The 15,000-nt window shown below is 34.7% G+C and overlaps 2 protein-coding genes across 5 annotated transcripts in view; both read right to left on the reverse strand.

Moving 5' to 3' along the window:
* LOC135221901 (probable G-protein coupled receptor CG31760) overlaps nucleotides 1-15,000 on the reverse strand; it is a 979,933-nt gene that overhangs the window by 565,357 nt on the left and 399,576 nt on the right. The gene's annotated exons all lie outside the window — the stretch shown is intronic.
* LOC135222457 (uncharacterized protein DDB_G0271670-like) overlaps nucleotides 1-15,000 on the reverse strand; it is a 44,300-nt gene that overhangs the window by 22,409 nt on the left and 6,891 nt on the right. The window contains exon 2 of the mRNA XM_064260543.1: nucleotides 12,822-12,937. Within this exon, the coding sequence (XP_064116613.1) occupies nucleotides 12,822-12,937 (116 nt within the window). The remainder of the gene's footprint in view (nucleotides 1-12,821; nucleotides 12,938-15,000) is intronic.

Consider the following 15,000-nt stretch of genomic DNA (forward strand, 5'->3'; position numbering starts at 1 on the left):
CAACCCGGTAACTTTCAAATTTAAAGTCACGGTTGCTTTAAGCTTCCTTTAACTCATTTTAAATCCATGAAAATTTCCCCGTCACAATGATATATTAATAATTCTAGGCGAATAAACTGCCCAGTTCATCTTCACACAAGTTCTACGGCTGTTGCAAAGAAGTTAGTATAAGGTTCTTGCTTTAATTTTAAGGAGAGTGACAAGGTCAACAGAAATCATGCCTGGAGTCGGGGGTTGGGGGTGCAATTACTTGGCTGTTGGTGTAGCATTTAAAGCAGGCAATTAATATCGAACTTAGACAAGCTTTGGAATGCTGTACGCAAGTGTTATTAAAAGGAATTTCACTATAAACCTAACTGCAGCGTTGAATCAACACAGGCGGATTTACAAGGGAAGTTCCTTGGACAGTGAATCTACCAGTAACTTTTGTGAACGACCGGCCAGGCAGTGGGGGAATTACTTATAATACCAACAGCTTCAGAACCATGAAGTGACAAGCCGCCTCACCACATCTGAAATTCTACCTTCATTGCGGAAGTCATACCACAAATCCTACTTCAAACCAGTCATTCTCCCTTTATGCTGGGTAAGTGCTAAACTATTTGTCGCTGAAGCCGATTTCACTCTCGGGACAATGCTGTGAGAACTAAATTCCAATATCTGTCGTTTTCACAATCGTCTCTATATATGATCTCTAGATCTCTATACCTCTCATTGTACCTTTGAATTCTAGGATTTTCTTCTACGTGATGGGAAGTTTGCTATGAGTTGACAGAAATAGATTCCAGTATTCCCTTTCAACGTAAATGTTACCTTTCAAAGGCAAAAGCAGCAGTAGCAATGAAAGACAGCTCAGATCCGTGGGCAATAGCAACTACGTGGAACTGGAAATAGTGAACAAGATCTCCATAATCTACTACGAGGATCTAATCATTATGATTCAGCGAAAATAGCTCATAATATTTCATTTTAGGACAGCTTAACATATATGCAATTAACGCAGTATGTGACAAGCTACTTTTGACTTTTTTTGAAATTATTTTCTTTTGACATGAAGTACGTAAGTACTCTCTCTCTCTCTCTCTCTCTCTCTCTCTCTCTCTCTCTCCTCTCCACTCCGCACCAAGTTAGACCTATTCTGTGCCTACACAAAAGCTGTTGAAAGTTTTAAAGCTGCTCTTACGTTGTCGTAATCAATCATTTTAACCGTAACAAAACAATCTCGCGCCTTTCAAGTGAAGTTTAAAGACGAATTCTGGAAGCTGGATCAAATGAGGGACTCTTATGAAACAGCAGTTTTGTCAATACAGAATGTCAGAGAGAGAGAGAGAGAGAGAGAGAGAGAGAGAGAGAGATAACAACCTGTCGTTAAAGCTTTCCAGAATGAAATTCCAGCCACTTCCGAAAGTCTTAAAAAAAACAGATGCGAGACCCAGAAATTTTAAAGTGCAAAAACTTACCCACTTGGAAGTGTCAAAAGTTAGCATTTCGGGAGGGCAGACTATTTTGGCTGTTTACAGCCGCAGTATTTCTTATGCACGCGTGTGCATTCTAAAACTTCTCTCTCAAGACATGTGTAATACAATATGCTGTAACATGGAGAGTTGAAACACTGATATATAAAAATAAATTCCGTTCATCTGCTCGGATGGAAAAGATTAACAATTGGCAGTGAGGTATTCGAAGAGCTATGAAATTACTAAAAAAAAAAAAAAAAAGATTACACACGACTAAATGATTCGCAATGGCTATCATAAATAGAGAATACATAAATAGAGAATAGGTCATCTGGATTTAAAATACGTTAGACTTCTGCTTTATCGGAAACCAACCAAATTCTTATGATCTTGTTTGCTCCAACCTTTTCCCTCCCCTATTGTTTCCGATTTCGTTAGGCCTAAGTAAGAGAAGCGACCAAAGTTATTCATTCCATCTTATCCTTTTTATAAATAAAACTTAAAAGGTCAACATCTAGGCTGTAGTTAAGATTAGTGAAGAACAATCTCAAAACCTTACTTAAATATTAAACTTGTACGATGAATAAGCTTGAAGAAATTTCTATCTTTTTAGTGTGGCGAAAATAACTTACTATGAGATTCAGGGTCTCTGTAACACGGTTTTTTGGACATTGCTCCTTATCAAAGCATCGGATGTAGCTGAAAGTTGACATACTTTACAACCACACACAAATTTTGTCAGCATTATCAATAACCTAAACCCGATAGTTTTAATTTTTATAGAGTAAAAATGATCTAGCCGACACCATGGCCAATGATTACGAGCCAAGAGTCGAAAAACATTCATTGCGTAAGCAAGGTAAACACACCTTTTGACGAAATGTTTCCCCGCCCATCCACCAGACAGAAACTCCATCAGCTCTGAAACCCAAAGACTTTATGAATGGCGGAACGATACATAGATGTGGGTAGGGTATCAGTGCTAGCGTAGTAATACTACTGTAGCAGTAGTGCCGCAACAGTATGGCAGTAATATACATGAATTAAACGTTTAGGCCAACTGCTGGGATCCTTGAGGATCATTTAGCACTTCTTACAACTAATCGAGAAATTTGTTTTTATAGACAGATGTTAAATTTTCTAATACAACAGTGCCCATGGTAGCCTTCATTGTTATCCTGAATTATAACGAGGCCAAAGTGGGTGGAGCCTCATGAAGTCATCATTCTGACGATAATTATTGGTGAAGGTTTAAAGCCAATATACGGTACCGTCTATTTTTTTTCAGTAAATAGGTAGATAGCCAATAAATAAAAATTTCTTGACATTGGATGGAGCAGTTATCAAATCAAGCTTGTCTACTGCGTCTACTGCGTTTTTTTAAATTACAAACTATTCCCTACATCTTGTCAATCTGATTGTGACCTATAAAGTAGACTGTAATTTCTTAGGAAACATATTTTGGGAGTTAGACTAATAATCGAAGTGTTTTTGTATTTATTAACATATTTTGTTGGTTTGTTCATTATGACAATTATCAGTGGAGAGGTTCCAGAGTTCATAAAGGTGTACTGCTTTGCTTGTATTTAAATTTGTGTCATTGTTGCCAGAGGTTTAGCCTTCGTTACGTATAGCCAATCATCCGTCGAGAAAGAGGGAAGAAATGCTGCCATAAGTTACGTAACGAATGCGTTCGAAACCTTTTCTCTGAGTAAGTTGGCCCGTCTTCAAAAAAGGTCACTTTTACATTATAAGTACCAAATTAATTCAACCTACGCAATGCAGAATGCAGTCAAAATTTATGTGTAGATATAATATGTATTCTGAATAAGCGTTATATTTATGAAATGCATAGATAAAAAGTTATTGCGAAAAAACCGTGTTACAGAGGCCCTGAATCTCATAGTTTTTCGGTTTTACGTCACCTCGCTATATCAAGGCGATTGAAGGAAATGCTTGATAAAATTACTATACTATTTCTCCAGAAGCAACGAAGACTCCAAAAGTAGTTCTGACGAACACGAAAACGTCTTGGGAATCGATGAAGCCAATCGTGTCCTTCCTTTTCTAAACCAAGGGCTCAACCAGGATACTAGACTGGAACTAAATATATATATATATATATATATATATATATATATATATATATATATATATATATATATATATATATATATATATATATATATATACTTATTTATTTATTTATTTAAATTTATAGATTGTTAAAACTACTCAGGGTGCTGCCTTGAGCATTAATTTAATATTATAATGTTAATTAAGAGCCATTGGTTCAGTCAGCATCGAGCCATTTTGACTAGCTTACGTGAGTCTGGAAAGCTGCCAGCGAAGGATATCTCTGACCCACCACACACACACACACACACACACACACACACACACCCCTATCACCTATTTTTGCTTTGTACTTCTGAGGCCTTTGAATTGTTGACAGGCTCTATCTGGCAACTCAACAACCTGCCGAAATTGGAGTGGGGATCTGACTTGGGTCGTTCTCACTAGTCTTCGGTCTTTCCTCTCGACAAGATGAGGTTTGCTTGTACCCTCTCAGCCAGATTGAGACGAAAGAAGATGTGTCAAGGCTAACGACTAACCACGAGGGACATAGGGTTCCGAGAGAGGATGGCAATCGCTTGATAACTAGTAGCTAGGAGTCTGAATCGACGCTTGTAGTGTAAGGCACTAGAATGCATTAAATCAAGCAAGAATTTTGTTAGAATCCCTCAGCCTTTCATCTCCTCCGTGAATGCCCCATACTCTCACCCTCTAACACTCCCTTGAGCTATGGTAGATTCACATCACCCGTGCACCTGACGTCTAGGCCAGTCCCTTACGACGCCCCTGATTGGCTGTTGAATGTTGATAAGGCAATGACAGGACTGGAAACTCTCAGTCTCTCGAGAGAGTTCAAATAAGCAGGATGTATGCTCCGTCTCTCCTGAAAGACGTATCCCCCAAGAGAGGTGGAACACACATGCTGCCTATGTGAACTCTCGAGAGAGACTGCGAGTTTTCAGCTCTGTGACTGGCTTATCAACAGCCAATCAGGAGCGTCGTAAGGGACTGGTCTAGACATCAAATGCACGGTTGATGTGAATCTACTATAGTAACTTCCTTTCAACATTCCCCCACGGTACTGGCTAAACTCAAGAGCAGAGGGGGTTCTTGACATGGGGTATCCATACCCCTTGCGGGTAAGAGAACCACACACTGGAAGTCTGGGACTTGATCTCTGGATATTTGTATACATTTGATTTTAATGTGTCAGTAAAAAAATAACTACTATATAAAACTGTAAATACTCTTGATTTTCTTGTATGTTGTACTCCTAGCTATTTATACCTAAAGCATGTATTAAACTAAATATATTAAGTTAAACTGTCAGCAAATAGGACTTAAGTGGACTTTGAGCAAAACGGGTATGGAACTATACTTAGTAATTCATTGGGGATCTGGATACATCAAAAGGTTAAGAACTGCTCTAGAATAACTAAGTAATGATTTGAGAGAAATTTGTGATTCATAGCTGTTACGATCCAGCCATCTTGGAAGGCGTTGGGTCATCATACTTTATCCGAGAATATCCATCTCATCTCTAGTCTATCAATCACTTAGGGCCGCTTAAAGCCTTTATCCATTTGTGAATACTCTTTTGCGTCTAATCCCTGCATTTCTCTATTTGTAGGGTGCGCATTTGAATTAAGCCCCCATCAGAATGGCTACGAACCATTGCTAAGCCTATTGCTGTAAATTTTGTCCCCTTGATTGGCTTGATTGGTGTTCGTATGAATAAATTAATTGTTCCCCGAGTCTATTTTACACCTCAATAGAATACCTAGTCCATCCTATTCCTTTGTTAAATATATATGAATATTGACGGGGTGACACAAGGTCCTTTGAATTGCTGATTACATATAAGTGAAACTTAGTAGACCCGTCAATAAATAAATGAATATATATATATTATATATATATATATATATATATATATATATATATATATATATGCGTGTGTGTGTATGTATTATAAATCATATATATATATATATATATATATATATATATATATATCAATATATATATGAAAAGAAAATGAAAAAAACTAGCACTAATAATATGGTCACAAACTCTTAAAAGTTTGTCTCAATGCAACACGGTAACTGAACTGTATTCACAATAGGTGTGTTTATTACGAAATCTAATCTTAAGGACATTTATAATAAATTCACTCTGCTTTTAGCGCCTTATTATCCTGATGTTGAAAAGCTATGGACTACAATGGTCAAAAGTCCTTCCCATAATGAAAAAAAGTCTCTGGAACCTTCAGGATTGTGTCCGGTGTTCGAATCCCAGAAGATCAAGCAATTCGCTGGAATCTCAAACGTCTCCTGGAAGACATCTGTAGAGATCAGTGACACAGCCCCTCAGCCATTAAGATTTAATGGAAAACGTGATTATTTTGGTTTTATACGTGAACCAAACTTTTCTATAACACCATTTCTCGACCAAACAGTCAACCAATGCTGGGTCTCTAGAATGGGAACACAGAATTTCTTCTGGAAATAAAGAGGTTAGATGTAAATGGCACAAACGAAACACTGAATTACGCAACCAGCTTTAAACTTCCACGGTAATATTCACTGTTATTTTCAATTTCTCTCTCTCTCTCTCTCTCTCTCTCTCTCTCTCTCTCTCTCTCTCTCTCTCTCTCTCCACAATTTTTTTTTAAATAATATCTAACATTTGCTTCCTCTCTCAAAACATCGAAACATTCATTTTGGACAGCATTCCCTCTCCTCTATTCACGCAGACTCCTTCTCCTCTTTGAATTATAACTGCTCACTATTAAACCGATTTACAGCTAATTCAACTAACAACTTTACAAACAAGTTCAGTCAAACGTACACCTACGCAAATATGCATTCAGTTACACACATACACATTCGTGAGATGTAAAAAATGAATGACCAATGAAGATTTTAGAAAAACAGTTGAACACAATGAAGATGTTTCGACGATGGATTAATTCAGGCAGTAATAACATTACTGTTAACACTTACTATGAGATTCAGGGCTTCTGTAACACGGTTTTTTGGCAATAACTTTTTATCTGTGCATTTCATAGATATAACGCTTATTCAGAATACACATTATATATACACATAAATTTTGACTGTATTCTGCATTACGTAGGTTGAATAAATTTGGTACTTATAATGTAAAAGTGACTTTTTTTGAAGACGGGCCAACTTACTCAGAATAAGGTTTCGAACGCACTCGTTACGTAACTTATGACAGTATTTCTTCCCTCTTTCTCGATGGATGATTGGCTATACGTAACGAAGGCTATACCTCTGGCTGGCCACAATGACAAAAATTTAAATACAAGCAAAGCAGTACAACTTTATGAACTCTGAATCCTCTCCACTGATAGTTGTCATAATGAACAAACCAACAAAATATGTTAATAAATACAAAAACACTTCGATTATTAGTCTAACTCCCAAAATAAGTGTCCTAAGAAATTATAATCTACTTTATAGGTCACAATCAGATTGACAAGATGTAGGGAATAGTTGGTAATTTTCAAAGACATAGTAGACAAGCTTGATTTGATAACTGCTGTATCCAATGTCAAGCAATTTTTATTTATCGGCTACCTACCTATTTACTAAAAAAAAAAAAAAAAAAAAAAAAAAAAAAAAAAAAAAATGGACGGTACCGTATTTTGGCTTTAAACCTTCACCAATAATTATCGTCAGAATGATGACTTCATAAGGCTCCACCCACTTTGGCCTCGTTATAATTCAGGATAACAATGAAGGCTATCATGGACATTGTTGTATTAGAAAATCTAACTTCTGGCTATATAAACTCATTTCTCGAGTAGTTGTAAGAAGTGCTTAATGATCCTCAGGGCTCCAAGCAGTTGGCCTAAACGTTTAATTCATGTATATTGCTGCTATTACTAATTTTGCGGCACTACTGCTACTAGTATATTCTACGCTAGCACAGATACCCCACCCACATCTATGTATCGTTCCGCCATTCATAAAGTCTTTATATCCAACATGGTCGTACAGACTAAAGAAGAAGAAAAAAAATTATATCATGTCTGATGATCCGTTGGTCTGCTGGAGATTTTAGCGCATATAAGCTTCTGTTTACTTTGGATAAAAATCTTATTTTAACAAAAATAGGTATATAAATAGTGTTTACATACAATCTCTCTTTCTCTCTCTCTTGGTGGTATAGTGAATAGTTAATGGAAATGTTCAAAATCCTGAGTGACATTACAAGTATTATAATCACGTTACGCTAAATACAAATCAGACCATAAACATTGGATTTAAACTAGAAACTGGAACTAATTTACCTATTCAGGCTATAGTAAGTATGGCCACGGGCTTTCTCTTGACTGTATAAAGTTGCAAGTCGTAAGACAAATGCAGTTTTGCAACCACGGGGACAATTCCAAATCCTGTTAGCCATTCTTGACTACTATGGGTTTCAGAGCTGATGGAATAAGGTGAATGGGTTTCTGTCTGGTGGATGGGCGGGGCAACATTTCGTAAAACGATGTTTACCTCGCTTACGTAATGAATGTTTTTCGACTCATAGCTCGCAATCATTGGCCATGGCGTCGGCTAGATCATTTTTACTCTATAAAAATTAAAACTATCGGGTTAAGTTTATTGATAATGCTGAAAAAATTTGTGTGTAGTTGTAAAATATACATATGTCAACTTTCAGGTACATCCGATACTTTGATAAGGAGCAAAATCCAAAAAACCGTGTTACAGAGGCCCTGAATTTCATAGTAGGTGTTTACCCAAGGCTGGGGCCCATTGCACTCCTGATATAAACTGAAAAGTAAGAATAACATAAACCAGAGAAGAACGACGCAAACAGAAGTGTGCAAATGAAACAAACTTATTGAATAATCAACTACGGCAAGTATGAGTGATCGTGCAAGGTTAAGAACGGAACCAACGTAAATGGCAAAATCTTCAAAATAAGAACTATCAAGAACAGATATCATTACAAGCAAGATGCCGTTGGTATCAGCAGCGTAACTGAACACCTTTGCTTACCAAGAGATATGAGGAAGGAGCACTTTTCTCTAAATGCAAAACCTGTTTATGGTTAGTCATGAGGGACAGTGATAATAACCAAAGGTTAAAGAGTAATTTTGGCAATGCAACAAGCGTTGAAAAAACTATGGAACAACTGATGTAAACATTTTTGAGTCATAAATCCAAGAAACTTGTTAAGGAAGCAGAATAAACGCATTGAAAACACGATGAGTACCTTCAAAATAAATATAATGCCAGATGTGTCTGAAGCCACCGCATGATATGAACGTCGTACATACATACCTTTTGTACCTTACTGAAGACACTGACAAGCTGAGCACGGGAATAACTGATGCACGAAAAAGTAAAGACAATTTTCAGAAGGTATGAAGCATTTTATATTAACTTATGAAGTTCCTGTGTTGGTTGAATATTGAAAAAAAGGGAAAAAATCGAAATTGTTGAATCAGGCTACATTCATCGATTCTGGGAAGTAGAAAGACGTGGCAGGGCGAAAAATTCAAATATTTGAGGCGGAAATAAAATTCAAACATTGGTCAGAAGGGGGACCAGGCCTTTTTAAAAGGGATCTGGTCATGCAAATATACGACGAAAAAACAAAGTTACGAAAGAATTCCACAGAAATGTGCATTATCTGCATGTGGAGTTAAATGGCGGAAGTTACAAAGAGTGTAAGAAGTGTTGGGTACCAGAGAAGCTTAGGTTAACTGTCGGGGTTTTGGGTATGGATCCTGACTAATATAAGATACCCCGGGAAGTGTGCTGATGTGCATAAAGAAGCGCGATATAAGCGTCATTTAACACATGCTACATAATAATCTCTTGTTTATTAATATCCATTCTAAAATTATTGTGTCACTTTCACTTTTCTTACCAACTTAACATAATTTAGGCTTTTAGTTTTCTTTAAAACAAAACTATTGTGCCTGCTTTGTCAGTCCATCCACCCGCACTTTATTCTGGCTAACCTCAGATCGAAAAGCAGATTATTGAGAATAGAAGGCTGCGAAGTGGTATATTGATCATTCACCCTCCAATCATCAAACATACCAAATTGCAACCCTCTAGCCTCAGTAATTATTATTTTATTTAAGGTTAAATTCAGCCATGGATCTTGCATCTGGCGGCACTGGCCGGAGACATGGGACGCACCCTCACTCTATCGGATCTGGTGAGCGACTGACAAGCCACCACCGTGACCGGACACCAGTCAAAGCTCATGGTTTTATGCAGGATTATACGTTATATGCACATTAAACAGATTGCGCCGAAAAAACTAAAGAACATTTTCTATTTGTTTTTTCTTCTTTTTTCCAAGGTGTATTAAAGGCTTTGCAACGCGAGCGTGAATAGCATCTACAAAATACACGAAGAAATCCATTAGCTAAACAGGTCATTATGATTACTTCAAATAGATATATATTCTCTCACAGACTTCTGAAATATTTCCTAGTCATTCCAACTAACAACGTCCCAAAATTCCTTTTTTTGAACCTCTCTCTCTCTCTCTCTCTCTTCTCTCTCTCTCTCTCTCTCTCTCTCTCTCTCTCTCTCTCTCTCTCTCTCTCTCTCTCGGAGTCCACTATCAATAATCATCACTATCCCTGACCTTTCCCTAACTTACCTCATATTTGGGCTGGAAAATTGCGCAGTGGAAATCGATAAAATGTTTTTCCTACTAGTTCTGACAAATTTGCAGACTATTTTTTTTAAAAGCTGTTTTTGCTTGATCATGTGAGAATTATATAGAAGTATCAAAATTTCTAAACATTGTTATTATTAATGGGGAAACTTTAAAATGAAAATGTTTGCACATGTTTGCAATATATATATATATATATATATATATATATATATATATATATATATATATATATATATATACATATATATATATACATATATATATACATATATATATATATATATACATATATATATATATATATATATATACATATATATATATATATATATATATATATATATATACATATATATATATACATATATATTATATATATACTATATATATATATATATATATATATACATATATATATATATATATATATATATATATATTATACATTGTATATATATGCGTACATATATATATATATATATATATATATATATATATATATATATATATATATATATATATATATATATACATATATAGCGAAGTAGAGGAAGAGCTATTTCAATCCAGTAATCAGCAATTTAGTTCGAAGGGCAAAGGACGATTCTTTACTCCTTTCTAAGTACTCTATTGAACTGCTGACGTTTCAAGACGTTTACTCCCATTTTCAAAGCTACATAATAAAAGGAACATACATTAAAAAACAGACTCGGAAAAAAAAACGAATAAAAAGTTTTTTACAGACAACATAAAATTATATTATATATATATATATATATATATATATATATATATATATATTATATATATGTGTGTGTGTGGTGTATATATATATATATATATATATATAAATATATATATATATATTATTATATATATATACATATATATCTACATATATATATCTAATATAATATTTATATATATATATCATATATGTATATATATATATATATATATATATATATATATATACATATCATATATATATGTCATATATATATCATAATATATATTATTATAATTATATTATATATATATATATGATATTATAATATATTAATATAGACCATTATAAATATATATATAATATTAATATAATTATATATATATATAATAAATCGAAGCCCAACGGGAAAATGATAGGCAGAAAGTCTAACCAAGCACTTTCGCCTGGCACAGACTTTCTTCATATCATTTTCCCGTGGTATTCGCTTATATAAAGAAGTTACGTGTGGCGCATCTACTGTGATTTTAAGTATATATATATATATATATATATATATATATATATATATATATATATAATATATATATATATATTATATTATTACGAGTACATGTGTGAGGGTAGAAAACGTTAAGAATGTCAACAAATCATAATAAATTGTGCTTCAGTTTCAACCAAGAATATCTTACTTGGTTTCCCCTCTTAATTTCCAGGACGGATGCAATTGTGTAAAAGGGGGATGATATAAGGAATTATTTCCACTAGTATTCAGATAAATATAACCGTCAATCTTACGGGGAAAAAATCCGTAATCAAGAGGCTGCCAGGAAGGGTTTTTATAATCCATACGCTGCTCCACAAATATCTAATCTATGCAACATCTGTCAATCCTAAAGACCAGATTGTTCATATCAAAGGTGTTTTTCAAATCCTTCTCCGAGTACCTCCCATTGATACCTCTGGTATGATTTCTGATTCCCCCAATCTTTAGTCTCGTAGTAGCCATCTTGCTTGGTGAGACGTTCCCGTGTGAAGTCAGATTAATCAACAGATATCACAAGTTTAACATACGTCTAGAATTTGAGAAATATCTAGAAGTGTTCGTGAACTATCGGTTATAAGATTAGTGTGAAAATAGTAGGATAAAGTGTCTTCTAAGTTAGTTTATCAAGTGAAATACTGTAAATCAGAACAAGATGGCAGTAAGTTCCAACTGCGGGAAGAAATGGCGAAATTTAGCTTGCGTGGCGGATTCGCAATACGATGAGGTAGCAGGAAGGGAACTGGCATTTCTCATCTATGAGATCAGCAACAGTCCTAACCAAAAAGATACAAAAGCATTCATAGATATATTAGAAGGATATAATCCTTCAAACTGGAACAAATCAAATGAAAACATCTTGAAAATAATTGAAGAAGTTCCAAATAAAATCCAAGTGGTCAAGAGACTCATAAAGAAAATATACATAAACCAACATATTCCGACAAAGAAAATGAATAAGGTGAACCTTGTGAATATCCTAATTGATGCATTAGGAAAAAGAATGCCAAAAGCATGCAAACTGTGTAAGGTGTGGTATAGCATAGTCAATCCACAAAACCTATTCAGAAAATGTGCTGCATGCAACATTCCGACCCATCCACAGTGTGCTGAGGTAATGCAAGATATGAGAAAAGATACAAGAATATTTTGTTCAACATGTCTATCATGGATAGACAATGTTATTAAATCAAGATTGAATGTACAAATAGTTGAGGATGAAGAAGAAGAGGAAGAGGAAGAAGAAGAGGAAGAGGAAGAAGAAGAGGAAGAGGAAGAAAAAAAAAAACAACAGCATTGAGACGTCCTTAGAACCTTTTGAGATCCTGACTTCTCTCCTTGCTCCCTCTGAACTGCGCTCCCCGCTTTGAGGAAGTGGCTGCCGATGGCCCACTTGATCTTTGTTGTGCCCATACTGGCGCCCTTTAGGAAGACACCTAGAATCCCCTGCAGAAAGATAATGTGCAACTTCAAGGTTATTAGTAGTAAAATATCTCATATCTTTGACTTATTCCCATTTCCGTTTCTAGCGCGAGGCCTGTGTGTTGTTTTGGGCCTTCACCAAAGGTGTTAATCACTAGTAATAAGAGTCGTGCTTCATAACATCTGTGAAATCGAAGTACAAGGTACCTTCCGTATACCCCCTCGATTTGCAATCTGTTCACTCCCATAGTTTTGGTTGTAGATTGCCGCAGAGCTGTGGTGGAATCTGGATCCTCCACTTCATGTGTGCACCGGTGGAACCCTTCCCCCCCCACCCAACCCATTTCGTCACTCCACGCGTCTGAAGATTCGGATATAATCATTCATCTACTTCGAAATTCTCCGATTTGTTACTTGTAATCTTTTTACGGAGTCCTTGCGTCCTCCTTTACTCACTTGGTGTAATCCTTTTTTTATATGATTAATAGTGCTAATACATTAGCAATAAGCTAACTCTCAACGTCTTCCTGAATATTACCCAAGTTGAAGTAGGTTCTAAATCCATAATTTTGGTGTATGATATCCGCTACAGGTAAGGCTTCTGTCAGATCATACATTCAATCATCATTTCGTTGCACAGTCATATATATATATATATATATATAATATAATATATTATCATATATATATATAATAAATACTATATATATATATATATATATGTGTGTGTGTGTGTGTGTGTGTGTATGTATGTATGTATATATATATATTATAGATATATATATATATTATATATATATATATATATATATATATATATATATATATATATATATATATATATATATATATATAGTATATGGATAAAGTTACAACAAGGAATATGTTATACAATTGAGATGCTAAATACTTTCGTCTTGCCACAAAGACATGGTCTATTATTTCATTTTCCTTCGTGGCTGTAATTGTGTTCGTATAATCATCATCTTTTTACATTTTTCGCGAGGTAAAATCATACATTATATATATATATATATATATATATATATATATATATATATATATATATATATATATATATATAGGTTTGTAACTTAACCAATTAACCACACGTGACCTTGTAAACTTACAATTATCAAAGCAATTACCCCTCAATTCATTTTACCGTGGATGGCTGTCTTGGCCAGGAGTCGAATGTTGCGCGGGCAGATGACTTTATGTTATGATAATCACTCAGAGGGAAAGTTGATCTCTAGGCTTAGAGAATTCGATATATGTGATTGTGTATGTTAAATGGAATGTATGTTTATTGAAGCTACTAAGTATACACGAAAACCTTCGTAGAATGAGCACATTTCCTTTGTGTTTGTGGAGTCCAATACCAACATGATCTAAATTCACGTAGAGGCCCAAATCTGAAAGAATGAAAATCAATATCCATCAGCAAGGAAACGCCGAGTGAAACGCAGAGAAAATGGAAATTCTGCCGAAATCTATCCTCTGCCATAAAGGGGATTTCTCCTCGGATCCAGCCTTCCTTTCCCCCTACATCTACCGCTGGTATTAATACAACTTTTAGTTCAGACTAGGCTTCTCTCGCAGCTTTTAGAAGGCCCAGGTTGGTCTTTTTCTTTTCTCACACCGGATTTTTCCCCGCAACTTCCATGGTTCGTTTACTCAAGGCCTTTCAAGCTCCTTACTGAAATACGGGACCTTTTATGTGCAGAGATGAAAGCCAAGATCAAACATTTTTTATTGTTTATTGTTAATATTAGCGGCAATCACGCATTTATGTATCATTATATATATGTATATATATATATATATATATATATATATATATATATATTATATATATATATATATATATATATATATATATATATATATATATATATATATATATATATATATACATATACATATATATATGTATATATATATCTCCAATTTCTGCTTATTTACATATTCATAGCCTAATGTATAAGTTGTATGTCTATAATATTATTTTAGCACAATCGTATACACGAGCAATTAGGCGAATGGGTGCCGAAACTAATAGTTGCAGCGCTAGGTTTACGTTTGTT

The sequence above is a fragment of the Macrobrachium nipponense genome, chromosome 3 (assembly GCF_015104395.2).
Source record: "Macrobrachium nipponense isolate FS-2020 chromosome 3, ASM1510439v2, whole genome shotgun sequence".
NCBI classification, from domain to species: Eukaryota; Metazoa; Arthropoda; class Malacostraca; order Decapoda; family Palaemonidae; genus Macrobrachium; species Macrobrachium nipponense.